Below are 24,454 nucleotides of genomic sequence, written 5' to 3' on the forward strand. Positions count from 1 at the left end.
AAAAATATATTATTATACAGTATACCGAATTATCGCATTTTCAGTATTTTTCATTTATTTATGTATTCTTGTTTAAGCTGATTTTTGTGTATTTTAATTTTATTAAAAGTATTTTTTTTTTTACATGATTGTGTGTTTCAAACATTTTTTTGTATTCAGGATATCTACTAGAACCCTGTAACGCTTTCGGTACAGAAACCTAGACATCAGTGTAACGCCCAGGTGGTTAAAGCCTTGTCCAATTTTGTTTACACCTATTTTAACCTTTCATGGAATGAGTAAGGGATTTTATGTACCCCTGTACTCCTTCCCTGAAAGGGTTAATAGTAAAACTTTTATAGACGCTTATGTACAATTGCGGTAATTCGCAGTGAAACGTGTCATAGGCGTTTATAAAAGTTTTTTAGGGTTTTAAAGTTAAAGCGTTTAAAAGTGCATAAAAACACATATAAACGTAGTAGGAACGTTTATATGCGTTTTTAAAATCGTTCATGTAGACCCAGCCTAAAGAAAGTATGTGGCAGATTAAAGGCACTCCAGAATGAATTAAATAACTTGATATTTTTTTTGTTTGTTTTTTTGTGTGTGTTTATATGCAGTGACTGAAATACGGCCAGACACCACATTTTCATTTTTACGTTTTAAAATTCATTTTTCTCTCATCAGTACCCTTTATTGAAAATTTAAACAGAATTTTCAATAAAATTTTGTACATTTAATAAAATTAAAAAAAAAGGTAATATTGCATTTATACAAATATTTAGACGTCTCTCATTTCTCATGATCATTGCTAAGATGTTTCTGCACATTGATTTTCATCCGTAATAAAATACATTGATTGGATATATTTAGAAAGGTATATGCCTTTCTATAGAAGGCCTTATAGCTGACACATATCAGAGCAAAAACTAAGCCATGAGGTCAAGGAAACTGCCTTCAGAGCTCAGAGACAAGATTGCTGAAGAGCACAGATCTAGTGAAGGCTACAAAAATTTTTGTTGTACTGAAGGTTTCCAAGAGCAAAGCTGCCTGCATAATTCTGAAATGTAAGAAATTTGCCAAAACCAGGACTCTTCTAAGACCTGGCCTTAGTGAGGGATGTGACCAAGAACCAAATGGTCACTCTGAGCTCCAGAGGTTCTGTGTGTGACATGGGACTTGGCTCCAGTCAGACAATCTTAACTGCAGCGCTTCACTAATCTGGGCTTTATGGCAGAGTAGATAGACGGAAGTCTTTCTTGGTGCATAAAAGCAGCAACATGTCTTGGGGGGGGGGGGGTCAGCAGGAGGGACTGGGGCACAGCTCTATTCTGCTTTCCCTCAACCCTGACCATGTACAGACATCTCCTCAATGAAAACCTATACCACAGTGATTAGGTCTTAAGACTGGGCTGAAGGTCCACCTTCCAACATGACAATGACCCAAAGCACACAGCAAAAACAAGGAGGACAGGAGTGGCTTAGGGACAACTTTGTGAATGTCCTAGTGACTTGGACCAGACAACTGTCCATCTGTGTATCTGCCCCCGTCCTGATAAGTATATATAGTGAGCTCATAAAGAATCACTCTGACACACTGTTCAGTGTAATGAAACTTCCTTTATTCTAATAAGGCACAGGGGTTTTTATAGGCAAGCAGCTAATGCCGTGTGCAAAAGGTCATGTGAGCGTAGCGTCATAAGCTTCTGAAATGTCATGTCCATATAAGGTAAACTTCCTCCAGGAGCTGAATGTCATCATCTTGGCTGTAGTCCTGGAAGAAGCGCCATCTTAGTTACATGCTCTTCGCTCGATGGGAGGGAGTGCTGCTAGCGGCCATTTAGAGCAAGAAATATAAAAGAGTAGCCGTACACAAATATACATTGTAAAATAGACATTTTACTCAATTCCATCACCAATAGAAATGGCTTATACCTGACTTGGACCCTATCTGCAGGTATCTGAAAATGCCAGTCCACCATCTAACCTGACTGAGCTGAAAAGGATTTGTAAAGAATGTCATAAAAATCCCCAATTAGGTGTGCAAAGCTTGTTCTACCATACCCAAAAGATTTAAGGCTGTAATGACTTCCAAAGGTCTTTCAACTAGGCACTAAGTAAAGGGTATGAATATTTATGTAAATGTGATATTTTACTATCTTGTCTTCGATTCTGTTTACACTTTGTCATTATGGGGTACTGAGTGTAGATTTTACCCCCCCAAATAAATGATTAAGCCATTGTATATATTTGAAAAAAATATTAATTTGTACTCCGTGATTTTTTGTTGGATTGATAGGATTCTCTAGAGCAGGGGTGCCTACACTTTTTTGGCTTGCAAGCTACTTTTTAAATGACCAAGTCAAAATGATCTACTAACAATAAAAAAATTCTAAACATATATTTATTTATATATATATACCAAGTATGACACAGAAGTGAGTGAAGCTCACTTGCACTAAAAGACTAGTGACTGAAAAGCCACAGTTCACTTGTCCTCAGAGAATACTATGCTGCATCCCCATAGACGTAGCAGCCGGGCTGCTGGTAAACAGCAGGGAGGGGGCTAAGGCAGGGCTTTGCGATCGCCTCGGATTGCCTTGCATTCGACTGGTACATTGCAATCAATGTTTTGGGCACCTTCTCTAGAGATATTCTTTAGTATAGATGTCCCAGTATTTTTATACAGTTGTTATCCTTTTTTTATTTGAATATAACTGATTGACCATTTGTCCTAATCCCAGGCTGTATTTAATTTCAAACTTTATGTATTCTGGCCTGACTTTATCTGAATCTTTATTAATATTTTTTTTTTCTCAGAATTGGCATTATTTTCACAAATATGTTATACATCAAACTAAAATGTTTTCTCGGTCCAGTTTTTCCTAAATGTTTTCTTTTTTGTAGAGCTCGACAAATCTGGCTTTTTGATTAAGTTTATAGAAGATCCAAATCGAATAGAACCTCTTGTTGGTAGGTTTTGTGAGCCATTTTGTTTGTTTGTCATAATGCATGTGTTGATGTGTATAATATGTATCAAAGAAATGGGTAGCATCATTTACTTCAAAGGATTTTTGCTATTGGTTTGAATGTTGAATAATGCTTAAATAATTGCTTTGTTTGTTATTGATTAGCAGTCCGTTTTACGTGGTCCATGTTTTCTTAATCCTGACCTTAAAGCTGTTGATAACCCTTCTAAAGTAAAAAAAACAAAACAAAACTGCCCCTTCTGCTTTTACTGCCATTGTGGTAAAGGCTGAATGGGATTCTGGGATACATATGTCAAAAATCCCAGGAGGCTGGTGCTGCTCCTTCTGCGCATGCTTGATTTTAATTTTTCTGCAATTGAAAAAAGTAAGATGTCGATCTCACGCATGTGCTGTGTGAGGTAGGGTGACGGAGTCATAAGAAGGAAGAAAATGGGGAAGCGCCAGGCCAAAGCAAGAAACCAGGACAATTCAGGACCGTATGGAAAACGGCTCCAGGGGGATCAACGGATCTGCGCAAGTAAAAGTAGGTGTCTTTTTTTTTTTTTTTTTAATTTTTTTTTTTTTAATTTTTACTTTAGTTCTGCTTTAACCGACTCCTTTCTTTAATTGGGTTTTCAGTCATGGAAGCTCAACTATAGATGTGGGTGCTTTCTTGGTCATTTACAGGCAAATGCTGCCTGTCTAGAAATTTCGGAAGTTTTGGAAAGTACTAAGTGAAGGGTTCTATGTTTTAAGAAAGCTATGTATTTGCACCCTGGTGACTACTCCTGCTAGCAATAATTTGCTTGTATTGCAGCGTGCAGCAAAAACTAAAATTAGGTATGTAATTAGAAAACCTTTGTATTTAATAAAAAAAAAAAACAACTTTACTTTAATTTATGTAGTATGTAATAGAAGACTTGCAGAGACACAAATTGAGTATATGTAGAGAAAATAAAAAACAACCCACAAACACATAGTTACATAATTAAGTAGTTGGGTTGAAAAAAAACACCCATCAAGTTAAATCACTAATAAATATATGCTCAGTTTTTCCAAATAAAGGCAAAAACCCTTTATAAAGCATGGTTCAAATGGCTTCAACAGGGAGAAAAATTCCTTTCTGACCCTGTGAGGCAATTGGATGTTCCTTGGATCAACACTCTCTGGTGGCATTCCTTTTAAACTTTAATACCCAGTTTTTTCTGTTTTTAGAAAACCTTCCTAAAGCAATTTATAGAACATGCTAAAACTAGATTTCTAGAAAAATTTTAGTTCAGCTAATCTCCCCTCATAGCTAAGTTCCTCTATTCTCTTATTTTTAGTTGAGTAGCCCTTGTCTGTACTCTCTTTAGTTCCACAATATCCCTTTTTTGGTGAACTGGTGCCCAAAACGGGACTGCATATTCATGATGAGGTCTGACCAATGCTTTGTACTAAAGCAGGATTAATTCTCCGTCTCCGTCTAAACCTCATTTATTTGAAGAAAGTACTTGACACACAATGCCAGGCAGCAATTTCCAAACCTAGCAATTTAGATCTACCAACCCCTAGATCCTTTTCCATGTTTGACTCCAAAAATGCATTCCCCTAGACAGTATGAAGCATGCATCATTTTAGCTCAGTAGTAGTACCTTTTAAATCTATTAATTTTTTTTTTTGCTGTATGGACTTTGCTTCCATTACATTGTTTGGTGTTAACTGCAAACATAAAAATGTTACTTTTATTCCTAAAATCTCTATCATTCATAAAGATGTTAAACCGTAAAGGTCCCAGTTCTCTATCCATTTACAAATTGAATTTTCTATACCTGTAAACCGTAACTTCCATATTAACAGTCTGTGAGTACTGTGTAAAATGCTTTTACAAGGCCCAAGTACACTATTATCTGTCTGTTACCTGTTTACTTTCTCATAATAAGAGAGTAAATTTTTTGACAACTTCAGTGTTTCTTCAACTATGACTTACAATATTTATTTTCTAGCAGAAACTCTTGCTTCTTTAAACTCTCTAGGACCATTCCAGCTATAAAAGGTAAATTTACCGGTCTGTAATTAATTACTTGGTAATGATTTCTCCCACTTTCTATAAGGATAGGATCCACATTGACCTTACGCCAATCCATTACTACTATGCTAAGAATAAGAATGGATCCATTTAAGTCCAACAGGACTTATTTTATTTCTTGAAAAAAGAAATTCCTTGGGACAATTTCAGAAGGTCAGTTTTGGTTTTCTGTAAGAAGGAAGAGAAGTTAGAAAAATTGTTGCGGGGGAGGTGGGGTTCAGCAGCTAGGAAGCATACCCAGATGTGTAATGGAATCAGGCAATCACAAAATAGGGACATAGGGGTTAATCCATAATTGATTATTGTTAGAGAGGGAATCATAGGTGTGCAATTCAGATTGGTAGAAAGGTCCTTGACCTAAACTGCAAAATTTAGTTTACTGTTTGCAAGGAGTGATATCTGGGTTGGACCTGACTTTTCTCAGTTAGTGTTTTAGTATCAGGATCAATCAAAATAGTAAATGGGTCTGAAAGAGCACAGTCTACTTATATGGTGGCAGAGAGGTTGAAGGTTATGTTTGTAAAGAATTTCATATCCCAATTAGGAAGGAGATGAGGCAGACATTGGGGACTGTTCCTTTTTGCCCTTCTGATAAACGCAATGTGGGCCCAGGGAGCTAATTTGATGATATATAGAAATTTGATTATCAGTCATAGTTTGGTGAGCAATTTTACAGGTTAACTGCTAAAATAAAGAATGGATATCCTAAGGAGGCTTCATGGAGACTTTGTGGAGTGGAACAGAGTATAAGCTTTCCTAGCATTGAAGTAATTCAGCTTCTTGTTTGTAAAATAACTTTATCAACCGTTTTTAGCCATTGAATACATTGCAGTAAGGAAGCAATGTGTTTTTGGCGCTTTACGTTTAGTGCTGCGATTAACGTCCCTGACAGTCGAATTATGTCAGTATTTTTGCCAAAAGCTGTACATTTTTGTGCATGGAAATTTATTTTACATTGTAGGCTTAACCCACCGAAATATGTCCAATATTTTAATAAATGCAGGACCATATTTAATAAATTTAAAATTAAAGTTTAAATAAAAAAAAAAAAAAAACACAAAAATCTGGTAAAACAAGGGTGCATAAAAATACTGAAACCTGTAATATTACTGTACAGTAGCATATAGAATTATATATATATATATATATATATATATATATATATATATATATATATATATATAATTATTACTTTGTATTGGATTCAATACAGTTATTTTTGTATTGAATCCAATACAAAATTATTTGAATTTTCTGCCGCGCCTGACGTCTCCGGGAACTCCCAGGGATTTTCAGTGCACTAGCTGGCAGAAGATCAGAGGAAGAGGAGGTGGCCTGAGGATGGGATCCGACAGGCAGGACGCCGATGGGACCAGTTTTTTAGCTTTTTTTTTTTTTTTTTTTTTACCCCAAGCCACATTCAGGAATACCGCTCTGGGTTAATAAGGAAGCCTCACACAAATCACTTTGGGATTCCCAAACTAAATGTGTTGAACTTGAATGGCAGAGCCACGATCGTCCCTTTGACAAAGACATTTTTTGTCCCACTCTACTTTACAACATTGCTTTGGTTTTTTCAGGTTTGTAGACATTCATATTTTTCATTCATTCATATTTATATTACTCATGCACACAGCTTTAAAGTTTCTGCCATAACATTTTCAATGGGCTGAGGTCTGGACTTTGACTGGACAATTGCAGCACCTAGACGTCTTTCAACCATTATGTTGTATGTGTCCTTAGGATCACTTTTGACCCACTTTTAGCAAGTGTTTTTTTTACGTGCCAAGGATTTTTATTTTTTATATTTAGTGTATTTCAGGTCTGCTGAATCCAGAAATTACATCAGTTTAATTGAATTGGCTCTAGTTCTTGTGATACAGGCATTGGAATAGACGATGTTACCAACAACAAATGTTAACACGGCATATTATTATCAATCTTTATTTACACAGATGTTTTAAATTTTCTATATTGTAGCTAAAATGTAGCATTATTTTCATGAATCTTTCATTTGCCTTCTTTTTATTCATACATTTTTATCATAAATATTCCTCAAGAAGAAGTTTTTTAAATGACCCTAATGTATTTTGCTACACTTGTGGTGAATATTCATAGCAAAAACAGAAACATTACAGAATTTGTGAAACAAGCATATCTTGCATATTTTGGTATTAAACTGGGGGACCAAGATAAGTATTGGGCTCCCCATATGGTATGCAAAACTTGTGTAGAGTGTCTACATTCGTGGAAAAATGGGAAAATTTGGTTGAATCTATGAGCATAAAGGTACTCTATCTCCATAGCCATTTGCAAATATTTCCAGAGAACCTTGGCGATTTCAGTGAGGGACATGGGGAAAGGTTCCATCAAGATATAAAGGTGATGGAAGAAGGGTATCTGGGCAGATGGGATAAACACATAATGGCAAACATGATTGTCCAGATCATCAGTATAAAGGGAAATCATACAAAAGCAGTTTTTCAATGACTTCTTTGTGATAAGTTCTGTAAATATACTAAATATAGAATATATTGACATTTAATTTTGTATACATAGGCATATCTAGTTAATTTTGCTTAATTTTCATGTTTCATTTGTTTTCTATGAGGTTATTATTGAGGTAATTATTTCAAAAACTAGAGCCAATCTAGCAAAACCAAAACCATATTTAAAATCTGCTCATCAAACATAACCTAAAATTACTTTAATCTGTTTGGCATGAAAATGTTTGTTGACCAGTTTAAAAGTTAAACTGTTAACTATGTTTGCGTTTATTTTAAGGCCTGTTTAACTTTTTCTAGGAATCAATAAGTAGTACTATAACAAACAGATCCCTGTTCACAGACCCCCATAGCACTGGAGTCACGTTGTGGGGATGAGGCACTCTCCCCTAACAGTGGCTTTGGTCAGTGCCAGACGAAGGTCTGGTTGCTGTTAAAATGGAAAGAGGTTAAACGGTTTTTGGGCCCCCTTCCTTTTTTGGGCAGGCCAGATTCCAGAGGACTTTGCATAGGGACTAATAAAGAATCTGTTTTTACTATTAGGGGAAACCCCACATTTTATTTTATTTAATATATATATATATATATATATACATACACACACACAGGGTGCACCACCCGGCACTTTTTAGCACCCACCCGGCTGTTTTTGGGTGGTTACTGAAGCGTTTGGTCACAATACAGGTGCTGCCACCCGCCTACAATTTCTTCCCATCCTGCTTAAAAAAATTTCTGGGTTGAGCACTATATATATATATATATATATATATATATATATATATATATATATATTATTTTTTTCTTTAATTAAATTCCGGCATTTGCAAGTGCTTGTATAAGCATCTTGCAAGCAGTTCAAAATAAAGCATTTGGAGGTGCCATAGATTAAACTGCACCTAGACTGGACAAATCATTGTGTGTCCAAAAATTGCAGCAAACCTTCTTTCCCCATGCCAAAGAGAGGATTATGAACAGACCTATTTGTTCCAGTATTCAATACTGCAGGCAAATTTATTTGCACATGAATAGAGCATTAGATTCATAAGGAACATATATTGAACCTGAACAGTCTTCGTAAAGTTGTGTAAATTTTATTTTTTTCCTTTAAATTGGGAGTATCTTCTGCAGCTGCCATAGTTCTCCCCAGATGGTTTTAGCCGGTTGCTAAGCCCAGCTGCGTTGAATACCCCGCCCACCTCTCCTCGGAAGCTCTCATCCTCTGTACAGATCTCAGTGAGGCTGCTCTGTGCTCTGTGTCATCCGTACAGAGGATTGCTGCTGTCGATGAGAGGTGAGCACACAGTTCATCTTTTATGTGAAGGAGACACAGGCAGCCCTGCCCCCATCTCATAGCACGAGCTCGGATTTCTATTTTAAAAAAAGCTGCCGGTGAAATGTATCCACTGCTAGAGCTGTGTATAAAGTCTGCATGTCATTCTGCATCCTCACAGCTCTGTGTGTACAAGCCTCCATATCACCTAAACTGTATGTCACAATGACCTGTAATTTTCAGGCATCACAAGGGACCCTCATGGATACTAGTTGCTACAATTGCAGCCCCTCAGCTTTAAAGAATTTCAAGATATGGGGATCACAAATATAAAAAAAATTATGAAAATTGAACTTTAGGGTTGCTGTTTCAGAGGAAAGTGCAACTACTAGGAGTCCTAAATTGAAAATGCAAATTGGGAGTCACTAACATAGCAAGGAGCATTGGGGTGGGGCCCCTAAATATATACCTACCTGAACAAATCTATACCTATTAAACTACTGTCTGCATCTCTTTTTTGAAGCCCAATTTCTCTGAGGTGGGGGTAAAAAACTGAAAATAAAGGTGCAAGTGGCGAGCACATTCTCACCCTACAATCTCACTACTACAGCATCATTAGAACATTCTGCCAATTACAACACTCTGCCAATTAAAATGGGCCTCCCTGCCCTGTTAAACATTCCTGTTAACTAACATTCTGAACTTCAATTGGTTAATGGGGAGGTGTAAGAAACCAAAAATATAGGTACAAGTGGGGAACATCTGTGACTAACATCCCCTAAAACTTCATCACTTTGGCATCATTAGAAAATGAACTCTGCCCACTAAAATTTATTGAGGTTGAGGTACTGGAAGGTTAGTCATGTGTAACAAGTTGATTGGACATTTTAATGGACAGTTTTTTTTTTTTTTGTAATGATGCCATAGTGATGAAAGGTGATAGCCACAAGTGTCTCCCACTTCCACCCATATTTTTGTTTCCCTGCACCTCTTATTTCTAGAGAAATTGGGGTTTGAGGTAAGATGCAGACAGATATGTGTAACAGAGCAGGGAGCACATTTTGCTAGGTAGAGATTTATGTTCCCATAATGCCATACAAATTACATTTTAAAAAGGTTTAGCGACAAGTGTCCCCCACTTGCACCTACAGTTTCAGTGTCCTATGCCTCCACGTGTACCTTACAAATTTCAAGTTAATACAACCAACGGTTTAGGAGATATGAAGGTTTGAACACAGCGAGTTGTTAGGCTGCAGAATATGACAAGCAGTTTTTACACTCACATTGCTATCACACTGCACTGCCGATGACATCATTACACACTGCGGATAAACGTCACAGACAGTTTTTATATAGCATATGGACAGTGATAAGAGGGGGTAACTGTCTGCCTTGTCCCTATCTGATATCACATGCATGATGCTATTAAAGTATCTCCACATTTTTAACATAATATTAAATGGTGACTTTCTCTGTTATGTAATGGAAAAATGTGTGTTTTTTTTTTTTTTTTACACTTTTGTGGAGAGCACCTCTCCCGTTCAGTCTTCACTTCCATTTCGGTAAAGACCAAAGGAGAAATCCGCAGCCTTCTGGGATATTTGTGTCACATATCACAAGAGGTTCTCCACTGCTCCTTGTGTGCATGCAACTTCAGAGGCTTTCTTATATTGTAAAGAAAAAAGTGTTTTTGAGCATCAGAGAAAAGGTGGAAGCTGAGCCCGCATGGGCCTGCTGGGCTAATTTTGTAAAAGGATCAAGTGAAAAAAAAATGTTTTCACAAAAGTTTACTTTAACTAAACATAGACACAGGAGCACATCTGAAGTTGGGCTGAATTCACACCGGCAGTAAGGTTACATTTGTCCATTCCTCATGTCAGGAACCACTGCTGCTTAAAAAACTTCTTGCTCTGAAAAAGCCCAGCACTTACCGCCTGTTACCAATCCTAGGTGCCCAGCACTTACCGCCTGTTACCAATCCTAGGTGCCCAGCACTGACTGCCTGTTACCAATCCTAGGTGCTCAGCATCTACCGCCTGTTACCAATCCCAGGTGCCCAGCACTTACCGCCTGTTACCAATCCCAGGTGCCTAGAACTTACCGCCTGTTACCAATCCTAGGTGCCTAGAACTTACTGCCTGTTATCAATCCTAGGGGCCTAGCACTTACGGCCTGTTACCAATCCTAGGTGCCTAGCAGTTGCCAGAAGTCACTCAGAAGGGGTAAATGTTTTTTGCTGCTAATATGAGCTAAGCCTAACTTGTTACACCACATTCATTATACTACTACAAAGGATTACACTCTTAAAACTTAGAACACTAGTAAGTTGGGTCACAATACATGGCATAGGACAGTTGTGGCAAAATACATAGAATAGAAAAATTGGATATACTATCGAGGCAGGCATTACAATGTTGTAACAAATAATTGGGAGAAGGTAGAACACTGAAACAATAAGAGGTTACTGATTACCCATGGCATAAACAACTGGGAGCACTAAATTTGCTGTGTTTTGCCACACCCCCTTTTTTTTTACCACCCAGCTACAGCTTCCTACCACCCGGCTAAAAAAAATTCCGGGAGAACACTGGCAGCTGCTGTAGTTTTACATCAACCCCGCATACTGTACATAGGAACTGCCAGTATGTGCCAGTGCAAACTACAGACGTGAGATGTCAAATGAGGTCTTGGGACTATACTGTAGCAAGAAGTTGTTTAACACACTTGGAAATGAGTATGAAGCAGTTTTCCTTTTTTAAAGATGGCAAAAATAGTCACTTCCTATCATCAGTTTTCATGTAAAGAAAACTGCATCAATTGGAATTATCCTGTTTTTGTTTTTTCAGGCCTACAGTATGTGGTTGAAATAAAAAATTTAGAAACGCATGAAAGCATCGTCCGGTGCAACATATGTCGTGTTAAAGGACATATAAAGACTATGATGGAGCATCTAATTGGCTTGCATCACATAAAAGCTTACATGGTGAGTGCTTGGAGTTTTTCTTTACATTTTTTTTTTTTTTTTTTCTCCGTGGCCAGAAAAAGAATCATTTATGTGATGCTCCTTGGTTTAAAGGGTACCTAAACACATTATACCTGCTTCCCATGTATTTCCGTAAACTTGTATGCTTTATTCTGCTCAGGAAGGAATTTCTGTCTTTATGTATGTTAAGGCTCAGCTGTAAGCTGATCTCTTGGCAGGGGAATTAATTTTTTCAGCTCCACTTACACTGTTTTTATAACTCTAGACAGGGAAATTTGCTGACACTAGAAACTGGCTGCCTTTCCACTCCCATGCCGTGAAAGAAATAGATTACCTAAGTGCACAAGAGGCTCTGTTCTTCAAAATATTATATGTGTAAAATTCCTTGCTAAAAGGTTCAGAGGTAACATTTTGCAAGAATCTACCTGCTGTTTAAATTCAGTTTGATAACAATTCTTCAGAAATGTTTATTAACCTCATACTGCATAAGCTTTTCACAAATATTTGCAGTGTTATGTGGTCATTATTCTCATTGCACTACCCACCTACGCTAGATACTGAATTCCTTTAACATTCACTGGGTTTCTGTTTAACAAGTTTTACTCTTTTTTGTTTTTTTTTGTTTGTTTTTCATTGCAGGAAATGTATTATTTTACTGAGTTGCAAAGCATAAAACATTCTGACAATAAAAGCAAAATTCCCGAATTGATTAAAGACTTTGCAAGAGAAATAGAAAGAGCAGAAGGAACACAGAACCTGCAAGTAAGCTTATACATTCCAAGCTATCCGTGCAAATTTTTTTTCTGGCTTTTGATAAATGTATTAGTTTCCTATGTTTCTTCCATGCTTTGCATATTATCTTAAACATATTACTGTATATACTTGAGTATAAACCCAGATTTATTTATTTTTTTTAAACCTGAAAATAGAAAATGAATTTGTTTATACTTATGCTACTAGATGGATCTTTGTCCTCATGATTTTACAAGAAACTTAACATGTAACGTGTACAAGAAAATAGCAGTGTATGGCCACATTTTGTATCCTAGGTTTCCTAGTAAATGTTTCCTGTTTTTCTATTTGAATAAATCTAGGTACTTCGTTTTAATATTTGAGTGTATATATAGTAGTTTTTCTACAATATTATATCTATATATATATCTATTATTTGAGAGAAACAGAATTTAATTTTTTTTAATCCATAAAATCATACAATTGCCTGTAGGATTGGGGCAATAGCTTTAAAACAACTGAAAGCCTCCACTTGGGGATCATAATAGCTCCTTTAATCATTTTTCTTGGTAGTGTATCCTGAAGATTACTAAGGTATAGTTTGTGCTGCTTTTTAATTTTTTTATTTACCTTGGTAAAAGGTAAATAAAACCCAGAACTAGCAATAGCAAAGACTCCCATGGGCAATGGAATCCATCTTGACATTGCAGCTGGTTAATTCTAAAAATAGCTATTCCAATGCCCAAGGGAGTCTTTGCGATTGCTTGTTCTAGGATTTAAGCAACGCCTATAACTTCTGGTACATCCTATACGCCGCAAGCCTTGAACCACCCCTGAGGAAGCCAAGCTCCCTGGTGGAATGTGTCTGGACTCTTTTAAGACTGGTTGCTTGCCTATGGACTCTGATATTTTTGGGCCACTAATAGGCTCCAACTAACCCTGAACCCCAATTGGTGCCACCTAGTATCTGGATTTTTGCCTTGTACTATTTTATATTATCTATGCCATGAATACAAAGTAAAAAATGTTTTGTATTTCTCTTTATCTTCTCTTGGTCTCTTATTGTCCTGATTTTTATTTTCCTGGAGTTATTGCGCTCCTCACCCACTGTTGAACTACTAAAAGAGATTTGTTTTTCCAATTTTATTCACAGTCTTCAAACAAAAGTGTGGTGTTAGGCCCATTTTGGACCTATAAACTACCATTGCTATGTTCACCCCCACAAAAGTACTATCAAATCCATTCACTCTTCCTTGATCATTAGGAACTTTCTCATCCCAGTACAATCTCTGGCAAAATTTTACACTGTTGCAAAATCAGATATAAATTAACACTAGTTTATATACCATTCAATTGCTGAACATTCTGACATTGTGGATTGGGGCTTTTTATGTACAACCATATCTCCAAAAAAACATAAAACAATACTTTTATATTTAAGGGTATAAACATATATGAAAATTTCAAGACAAGAAGCAAACAATGTGAAGCCAAGCTTACCTTTCACCTGGCAACAAAAGTCTTAAAAAAATCTTAAAATATTTAGCAGTGGAAATAACCCCATCCTTAGCAGGCTTATATCACACCAATTCACACACACACCTGTACTGAAAAACATTGTTTGGGAGGTTGAATGTTTGTTTTAAAAATGAATGACCTCCCCAGGATTTTGTATATTTTTGAGATGCTCCCTGTTACGATCTCAGCATCATATTGTTGATGTCTAAAAAAAGACTAGCAATCTCCTTTTATAAAGCGTCATTCTAGGCCCAGAATCTCTTCAGTTTTGAGTCGTTAAAGTAAACCTAAAGGGGTCTCCGCCTACCAGATTTTAAACAGCACTATATTACCTCCTATTGAATAGAGTGATAAGCTGTCAATTTAATGGCCACCCTAAGAGGTGGGTGTCGTTGGAGTCGGACCTCTGCTCCACAAACCTGGCTACTGTCACATGGATACCTAAACAGTACCAGTATCTAAACCCAGACACATCTCCGTTAACAGTGCTCACACTGAGATGGTAGATAACCTCCACAGGCAACCAGGTTGGAGTTTTAACTCTCCACTTTACCCTATCAGTGGTCATTCATATTTCCCGCCAGGTCTCTACAGCAGCTCCTTTTTAGGACAAACCCCAAATTTACCTCTGTTCCTACCCCAGGTGGACATACACAACAAAATTCGCTCTCTGCTAGACATTGTGCCACCTGACTCACTTCTTCTGAATTGCCATTGACAGTATCTGCAACTACGCCACCTTATGACCTCTCACCCCCACCAAATTTGTAATCTTCACAATTTGAATCCCTTGTCTGGTCCGTTCCCTTGGTTATACAAACTACTGATCGGATGTGCCAAGGTGCAAGAATGCAACTTTCTGAAAATAAGTCTAATAATATCTTGATCTGAGATCTAAATATAAAAAGAAACTAGCCATAAATCACCATTATTTCTGTAAACCATCATGTGTATGTTCTTTGTTAAATAACATCAGCCTGTTCAGATAAGCATGGACTGGCTAATGCAATGTGTAAAGCTCTCTGTTGTTGACCCCTCATCATGTATGGCTCAGTATCAGTATAATATTATATTACTCTCCCATTGTTTATTCCAATTCCAATCTATATGTACACAGGGACTCAATAGGTATTTTATAGTATTCACTTTGGGTGTGGTGTCCCAATAGGATCAAAAATGCCAGACATTTGTTTACCAAAAAGCAAGTATTAGTGATGCGGTCCCAATCCACAGAGGTGTTCTGGGCCGAGTCTTTTGTGCCCACTATGTATAATGGAGTATCAGACTAGCCCCAGTCACTGCTGGTTTCATACATGCTGTATGACTGATACATCTGAAGGGACCCTCTTTGTGTGTGTGTGTGTGTGTATATATATATATATATATATATATATATATATATATATATATATATATATATATATCATAATGTGAGGTTGTCCTAATCCAAGGCACCAATATTTCTTTACTTTATACATTATGGTCCATAAATCGTCCCATGTTTTTCTCTCTGCCGCAACATTTTGTGGACTGATGAAAGCAAGCTATTTATTGTATACCAGGGTTTGTGGATCAGTTTGAATACATTAAAAAAACTTTGAGGTCATGTTGCTTTATGCTGAAGAGGAAATGCCCTTGAAGGGTGGTTAAACAAGACAATGACCCCAAGCACACCAGTAAACAAGAAACTTCTTTGTTCCAAAACAGTAAGATTTACAATATGGAATGGCCAGTCCAATCCCCACAACTTAATCAAATGGAAAATTTGTGGGGTGACAAAAAAATGCTCTTTTTTAAAGCAAAGCCAAGAGATGCTGAAGAATTGTGAAATGTAGTTCAATCATCCAGGGCTGGAATTACCTGTTCACAGGTGCCAGAAGTTGGTTTACTCCACACAACACTAATGTGCAGCAGTTCTCAGAAACCGTAGTTATGCAATGCTCTGGAAGCTTGTCACCATAATCAGCTGGAGGGTCACTTTGTCCAAGAATGCACATAATTCAGTGGTCCTTTTGGTGGCCAGAACTTCCCCAGGATTGTAATTCATTTGTCTACTTGTGTACCACCTTTGCATGCTTCTAAAGTGAGTTAAACTGTGGGGTTTACTTATTCCCTTGCCCATTTCAACCCGCCCTTGGAGCATCAAGTCCATTGGAGTTATCAGTGGATTTCATTGTGGAACTCCATCCTCGTAGTGGTCAATAGACTCTCTAAAATGGCTCATTTTATTTTAATGAAGGAGTCACTCTCTGCTGTAGCTAAGGCTGAGGCATTCCTAAGAGAAGGATGGTTGGACTCCAGAATTCAGGGTGACATTGTATTTGATGGATGATGAAGAGAACTGTAACGGTGCTGCAGGGCAGGATGGTGGACCCTTTGTGTAATCAGCCCAGTTGGCAGAGATATGTGCAAGATGCAGAGTCTAAGCAGCTGCATGAGTCTCTAGAGGTGAGGATGTTGCGCTGTGAGCAACTGCCAAGTTGTGGCCCCTGTGCATGCAGAGGCAGGTGATTGCTGACAGGGATCAGGTGAGGTACCAGAACAAGAGACAGAAACATGGTCAAACAAGCCAGAGGTCAGGTCAGGTCAGGGCAGGATCAGGAGTAAAACAGGAGTAGTCAAGGGTCAAAGCCAGAGTCGGTACACAGGATATCAGCCACTGGAGACGCAGACAGCAATAGCGGGAACCTGGAAACGAGCCTAAAAGAACTGGTTCAGGCAACTTCCAGTTGCAACTCACTTCCTTTTATAGGCAGCTCGGAGTCGCATAACCAGCAAGTGAGAGAACCCACCACCAGAGGGAGTGCTGGAGCATTGGCAGCTCAGGTGGAGTTTACACTTCTGTCAGCAGAGGAAGTGCTTCTGCAAAATACTCTGGTTCTTTGCGGTAAAGGGGCAGCTCTCAGAGCATGACATGATTGAGACCATTAAGTGACCAGCAGACAGGATTGCAGAACAGGGCTGCTGCTGGCTGCGAAGTAATGTGAGGTGGGTGACACAGACAGCGGCACAAATCCCCTGGTCCTCTGGAAATCTGTGGCAAGAACTAACCAAACCCTGAAACAATATCTGCGCTGTTTCTTCTTCACAGAACAATTGGGTCTCCCTGCGGCCCATGGCATCCATATAATAATGCTACTCAGCCACTCCCCGGCATCTGTTTTTGCTATTGATGCGATTAGTCTTCTTTTCCAAATTGCCTTGTGAGGTCCTCGGTCCCTGAGGTTCAAAATTGCTTTTATCTCAGATTATTTAAACAAAATCAAGTCCTGTGTTGGCCAAACATAGGCGGGAACAAAAAAGGGAAGCAGACAAGAAGAGTTGGTCTTGCGCTGAATTTTAACCTGAGGGCCTTGTCTGGCTCTTTTCTGCCAACATGAGTCTTCTTAAGTCTCTCCCAAGTGTATTGGTCATTTCCCTATCTTAAAGGCCATTAACCTGGTGGCTGTTCGACTAACTGAGAACTCTGATAGACGCACAATATTAATGCCAATCCCACATATAATCAAGTACCAAAATAAAAAGTGAGAGTATCTACATTCATGAAAATAATTGAGGTAGCATAGAGATGAACTTAAGAAAAATCCTGAGATATATTAAAACCTAATGTAAACTTTATTTACAATAAATTCAACAGAAAAATACAATATAAATATAGAATATATATTATAGTTCTCCCCAGCCCCCTTTAAATGGCGCAGCACCCAGCTCCGGTGCTCCTCTGAGGATTTCAGCTGCTGAAAAAAGCCAGGCAGGGAAACAGCACAGCTATGAGGAGATCAGGACACAGCCTTTCCTACCCCCTATCTGATAGCACATTCTGTGCCTTCTATTAGAGGAAAAAAAAGCTTGTAAAAATGTATCTACCTGAGTGGGCGTGTGTAATGTGGACATGAGTGAGGACATATGCACAGTGTGATAGCTGTGTGTGTGTGAATGCTGCATGTCATATTCTGCAGCCTTACAGCTCTCTGTGCACAAACCTTCATATCTCATGAACCGCGTGTTGCAGTGACTTGAATTTTTCAGGGTGCACAGGGGACCCTCATAGCTAATAGTAATAACAGTTTCAGCCCCCCAGAATTTAAGAATTTAAAGATATGGGGATCAGAATTGTAAAAACTTTTAAAAATACAACATTGGGGCTGCTGTTTCAAAAGCAAGTGCGCCTAGGAGTCCTTAATTAAAAATGCAAATTGGTGACCCCCAGGGCCACTTACATAGCAAGGAGCATTGGGGGTTGGGTCCCTAAGTTATTACCTACTTGTCATAAATCTATAACTGTCATACTATGTTACCCTGTCTGCTTTCTTCTTAGAACCTCAATTTCCCTAGAATGGTGGGGTGTACAAAACCGAAAATGTAGGTGCAGTGGGCGGGGGAGACACCTTTTGCTAACCCCCACCCCCACTAAAATGTCATTACTATGGCAAACGCACTGCCGTTACACATTACTGCCTACTTCTAACACTTGAACCACAATTTCACATGAATGGAGAGGTGTAGGAAACTGAAAATGTGTGGGGAACATCTGTGGATAACACACCCTAAAATTTCATTACTATGGTAAGTTTAGATCATAAAAAAAACTGTCCATTATTACTAAATCAGGGTTCAGGTACTGGTAGAATGGAGTCATGTGGGTTTTGGTGGGCAGAGTTTATGTTGTAATCATGCTATGGTGTTAAAAATTGGGGGAGTTGGCCACAAGTGTCCACCAATTGCACCTATTTTTTTGTATACCTGCACCGCTCTGTTCTAGAGAAATGAGGGTTCAAGGTAGGGAAGCAGATGGTTATGTGTAACAGGACAGGGTGTTTTGATAGGCTGAGTTTTTTATGCTCTAATGATGCCATGCCAATGAAATTTTTCGGGGGGAAGGGGTTGTTATACATGTGTCCCTCACTTGCACCTACATTTTCAGTTTCCTACGCCTCCCGATTCCAGAGAAATTGTGATTCAAAGAACAGAAGCAGAAAGGGTAGCATAGTATTACAATTAGAGTTTTGTGAAAGGTAAGTATAAATTTACGTGCCCACCCCAATTCTCCTTACTATATAAGTGGCCCTGGAGGTCCCCAAATTGTATTTTCAATTTTTGGACTCCTAGACACACTTGCTTTTGAAACAGCAACCCTAATGTTCAATTTTTACAAGTTTTAAAACTTTTGACCCCAAGATCTTGAAATTCTGTAAATTTGGGGGCTTTTGGTTTCTGGTAGCTATCAGGGTACCCTGTGTATCCTGAAAAGTCCATATGATCGAGGCTTTAGGAGATAAAAAGGTTTGAACTCAGAGAGGTGTTAAGCTGCAGAATATGCCATGCAGCTTACACACACACACACACACACACACACTTTTCTGCCAATGATGTCATTGCATATGCCCATTCGCACATGCTCATTTATACATGTGCAGCTTTTTCTTGCAGGTGGCTTGTCTTCTAATGGTAACATTACTTTCAGCTAACCATCTTGATTTTCCTGGAGCTGGTCATTGGCTAAGTTTTTGCTATTTTGGTTATTCTACTATCCTTTCGTTTTCTTCCATGTCTTTCATGTTTTAGGTTGCCTTTTTAAAGCATTTGAGAATATTTCTGCACTACTTGCTACTTGCTACTACTTCCTCAATAAAGCCAGTTCTATTAATGATTTTATAGGGGTGTACCACAAATAAATTCATTAGATGTCTATATCCCAGACATTATTGGTTGTTTAGTAATAACCAAATTGACTCTGATTTTTGTATTTAATATTGTAATATTTTTATTGGATTTTAATTTGTACAACACAAAAATGTTTCTATAGAAAAAGATAAAGAAAGAATAACAATAAAAACATAATCATAACAAGAAAAAGAACACATTGTGTGTGCGCCAACAATTAAACAATTTGCTCTGCAGAAATGTCTAAACAGAATTATCCATCTCGTCCATGCATAAAGGGTATGGAAAACACTTCAGATGCAAATAAATATTTACCCAAACAAACATGGTGAGACATTAGTAGAAGGAATGGGACATATAAGAGAGCTGTAGCATACTGCCATTGAGCATTGAATAAAATTATAACAAATCTTTGTTGCACCACATGAACAAACAAACAAAAAACGTGACAACTACAAGGGAGGGGGGAAGGGAAGGAGGAGCAAGTTAGCAGAATACAAATCACTGAGGCCTCATATCCAAAGATGAAACAACATACTCCAACATCTATGCATTATTAAACATGATCCAAGGTTCCTATATGTCATCAAATTTACCCAATGAATTCTTTAGGGTGTGAGTCAATCTATCATTGATCATAATCCAATTCAATTTGGCGAAAGTGGGTTCTAGAGATATCGAGGGTGATCTCCAAGCTTTGGCCAGCGAAATTCTGGCCACCAATAAAATCAATCTGATCAATTTCATTGTGGGTCTAGAGAGGGACACCTCAAGCTTACTAAATAGAGCTGCTTCCACTGTACTACAAATCGTTTGCTGCACGATTTTGGAGATCAAACTAAATACCTTGACCCAATTTGCTCTGGCTATTGGACAGGACCACCAAATATGCAACATAGAGCCCTGAGAGTCACAGCCCTGAAAACAAAAGGGGGAGGTGGGTGGGAACATTTTCGCCAGTCTAGCAGGGGTAAGATACCATCTAAGTGCTACCTTGTAATTGGCTTCTACCAAAGCTGAATTCAAGGAGACCTTGGAAAGGGAGTACACCATATCCCCCCATTCATCCAAATCCCACGTGATGCCCAGATCTAGTTCCCAGTCTCGCATATATTGCAGTTTGCTCATAGGGGTAACTAAAGCCGAGTAGATCACAGAGATTTGCCCTTTAGTGGCATCTAAAGAGGCACACGTACTTTCAAATATGGAGGAACGCATAGGTCTTGGGGCCTCTTTAATGACCGTATTGATAAATGATGCCAGCTGTCTATAGCGGAAATGTTCCTGTAGGGGAATCTCAAAGTTGCTAGTCAAATGGTCCCATGTCAGCACTGCACGAAGATCCAGTAGATCTTTCACTCTTCTAATGCCCTTGTAAATCCACCAGTTAAAATTAGTTGGGCATAAGCCCGGCGGAAAATCCGGGTTAAACCAGAGTGGAGTCAAAGGTTTGTGAGAGGAAGAGAGTTTCGGGTGTTTGCTATATTCATCCCACAACTGAGTGGAGTGGGACAAAGCCGGGCATTTCACTGGTCCCCTCGTACATTTCTTGCACCACATAAGAGATTCTATGGAGCCCAAAAAACCATCCTGATTCTCTATTTCGACCCATTGAGGACGAGAACCATGTAAAGTGCCCATTGAGAATTGTGCAATCTGCGCAGCTACATAATAGTGTTTCAAGTGAGGAACCCCCAGGCCCCCCATTTGCTTAGGGGCAAGGAGCGTATCTTTACAAATCCTGGCCTTCTTCCCTGCCCAGACCGACTTCATTATTCTAGACTGGAGGAGATTTTGCTCCCTAACAGGGACCTGGATCGGGAGAGTGCGGAACAGGTAAAGTAGTCTAGGAAGTAGGTTCATCTTAATGGCCGCTACCTACCACCTTTGTATATCTGCGTAGAGTTTTTAAACAAAGATGTATAATTGGCCTTATAGAGGCCGTTATAGGTAGGAGCCAGCCGGATACCCAAATATTGAATATAACCCACCTGCCAACTGAAATCAAATGTCTCCTTTATCCCTTTCAAAATCTCTGTGGGGATATTTATATTTAAGGCCTGAGATTTAGACTTATTTATCTTTAGGCCCGAACATAAGGAAAAATCATCCAAAAGTTTCATTAGGTTGGGCAGGGTGGTGATTGGGGAGGTGACAAACATCAAGATGTCGTCAGCAAAGAGGGCGCATTTATGTTCTGCCTGGTTGAAACAAATCCCTTTAATATTAGGGTTCATTCGCATTGCAATCACTAAGGGCTCTATTGCTAACGCAAACAGAAGTGGCGAAAGCGGGCATCCCTGCCTGGTCCCCTGTTTAACTGGAATAGCTGCAGAAAAAAAAACACCTAACGATATTTTCGCTTCTGGGGAATCATACAATGCCAGCAGTAGATTGGTAAAGTAAGCTCCAAAACCCATCTTGAAGAGAACACGAAAGAGGTATCTCCAGGATATGCTATCAAATGCCTTTTGGAGGTCGAGGGATAGCAACATAGCCTGACGTGACAGACCTCCATCCCAACTGGAGTTAACCACTGAAATAAGATCTATTGCCCTTCTAGTTTGATCCGGGGCTTGTCTGTGTAGCATAAAGCCCACCTGGTCCGGATGGACATACGCACCCAAAAAAGAGCCCAGTCGAATTGACATGATCTTCGTAATAATTTTAAGATCGCAGTTAATCAAGGAGATGGGTCTGTAATTTGCCACTTCAGACGGATCCTTACCTGGCTTCGGGATCACACTAATAAATGCCCCATTAGAGTGGCCCAAAAGAGAGTGCCCCTATCGCAAATGATTGAAATAAGCAACCAAATGTGGCGCCAGGATAGGGCTAAACGTCTTGTAGTACAAGTTAGAAAAACTGTCCGGGCCAGGTGAGCTTCCCAATTTAAGATACCTAAGAACCCCATTCAAATCCTCAATTATGAATGGCCTTTCCAGGATTGCCTTATGCTTAGGCTGTAATTTAGGTAATTCAAGCCCACTAAGAAACCCCTCGATCATTTCTTTGGAAAGTGCGTCTTCCGAACTATACAGATGACCATAAAAGTCTTCGAAAGCCGCCAGGTTGACTCTGATTTTTAGAGAGAAATGCACTATAACCAGGATGTGCTACATCCGCTGAATTTCTTAAACTCCACAATACTTTTTTTCACTTTGTTCACACATGTTCCTTTATTCACTTTCTGTAAAAGAACAGGACAAATTTAATTGATTAAATTTAGATTAGATTAGATAAATTTTTTCTTCATGTTTCGGAATAGAATAGGAAAAGCTTTAAGGATTTTGAGCTTTATTCACATGTTTTAAACACACTATTATTCTAAACACAATTGTACTTAAAAAAAAAAAAACAAAACAAAAAAAACTTGTGTTGGTTTGAAAATGTTAATTTATGAATTCTCAAAAACCACTGCCACTGACCTGTTCACTAATGCTGTCCATCTTGTAGGATAAAAATGTGATTGAAAAAAAAAAACTATAGGATAAATGCCAAAAGTTCAGTTTTTAGCTTTAGGTAACTACTGCATTGAATGTTGACTAATACATTACTGTTTTGTGTTTTCCTTGTTTAATAAATTTTTATTTATTTTTATTTTAGATTGAATGTTTTTCTGCTCCACATATGAAAAGAGAATCAGGTTTGTTAAAAGTGTTATAATCATTAATTAGAAAAATGTTTTCTTTTTTACATTTGTGTTTATTAGAATGTATGTTTTTTTTTTTTTTTTAACCATTTCATACCATGGTTATACAGCTTCATACTAAAAAAAAATAAAAAAAGACATTAGGCACCAACATAAAGGCAAACATAAAGGCCACAAACTCTGCATTTACCAATTCTTACAGCGCTTAGTGTCCTTAAGAAAATAGGAAATCTTTTCTAGGTTTTTCTAGGAGTTCGACAGGATGTCTAAAATCCTCTTAGCCATTTGAGCCTTTTACTTGAAACTTTTGTGATCTCACTGTAACAGCCCTTCATTTCAGCACAGATCTGTTGTGTATGTCTTATGCTATATAAGTTTCAATCTAGTGGAGAGAAGTGATCTTTGCTCCCTACAGCCTTGTTAAAAGAGGAAGAGAGGAGAAAGACAGGATTTTTCTGGCTTAGAATAATAAACGTGATAAAGTTTTTGTCGCTGTATTATGTTGAAAAACTATACATTAAAGAAGTAGTTCTAAATTGCAATTATATTGTTTTATATTCACATATTACAATACATTGAGCTATAAAGGCTTGTTTACAGTGAGTCACACATAAAAAAAACTGTGAATCAACAAATAACCGTAAAAAATAGATAAAGGAAATGTACTCAAGAGGTAATGAATGTCTCCAATTATCCCGACGCGTTTCCCTGAAACTGAAAAAATATATAAATTTAGTAATGGTACATTGAAATAGATAAATATTATGTCCAATGTTGTAATAGCTACAAAACTAAATGGGATGATATTTCCATTAAAAAGATGATAAACAATATTCTTAAACATAAAAGTTCTATGTGTTTGTAACACAGCATATTTAGTGGATGGTTTCCCCAGCAAGAGGCTAGTATATACAAATTATAAAAATGAAATAGCAAAAATTGGAGAATATAGGAGATAAAAAGTATTAAGGCAAAAAGACTTAAGCTGCGTACACACGGCAAATTTTTCTCGCCCGATAATCGGTATCGGCCAATTATCGGGCGAAAATCTGCCGTGTGTACAGTCGGTCGTCGTCCATCGTCCGACGACCGTCCTGGCGGATCCATGGACGATG

General features: G+C 38.1%; 1 protein-coding gene across 7 annotated transcripts in view; it reads left to right on the forward strand.

Moving 5' to 3' along the window:
- Positions 1-24,454, forward strand: part of LOC140331210 (uncharacterized) — a 154,324-nt gene that overhangs the window by 32,978 nt on the left and 96,892 nt on the right. For 4 of the 7 annotated variants that reach the window (XM_072412024.1, XM_072412021.1, XM_072412020.1 and 1 more), the window contains 4 exons: positions 2,887-2,952; positions 11,637-11,773; positions 12,413-12,535; positions 23,294-23,333. In XM_072412024.1, the coding sequence (XP_072268125.1) occupies positions 2,887-2,952; positions 11,637-11,773; positions 12,413-12,535; positions 23,294-23,333 (366 nt within the window). Of the gene's footprint in view, positions 1-2,886; positions 2,953-3,383; positions 3,493-11,636; positions 11,774-12,412; positions 12,536-23,293; positions 23,334-24,454 lie in introns of those variants that run through there. The other 3 variants (XM_072412022.1, XM_072412026.1, XM_072412025.1) reach the window with 2 other exon arrangements.

This window comes from Pyxicephalus adspersus, chromosome 5 (assembly GCF_032062135.1).
Source record: "Pyxicephalus adspersus chromosome 5, UCB_Pads_2.0, whole genome shotgun sequence".
Lineage (NCBI taxonomy): Eukaryota > Metazoa > Chordata > Amphibia > Anura > Pyxicephalidae > Pyxicephalus > Pyxicephalus adspersus.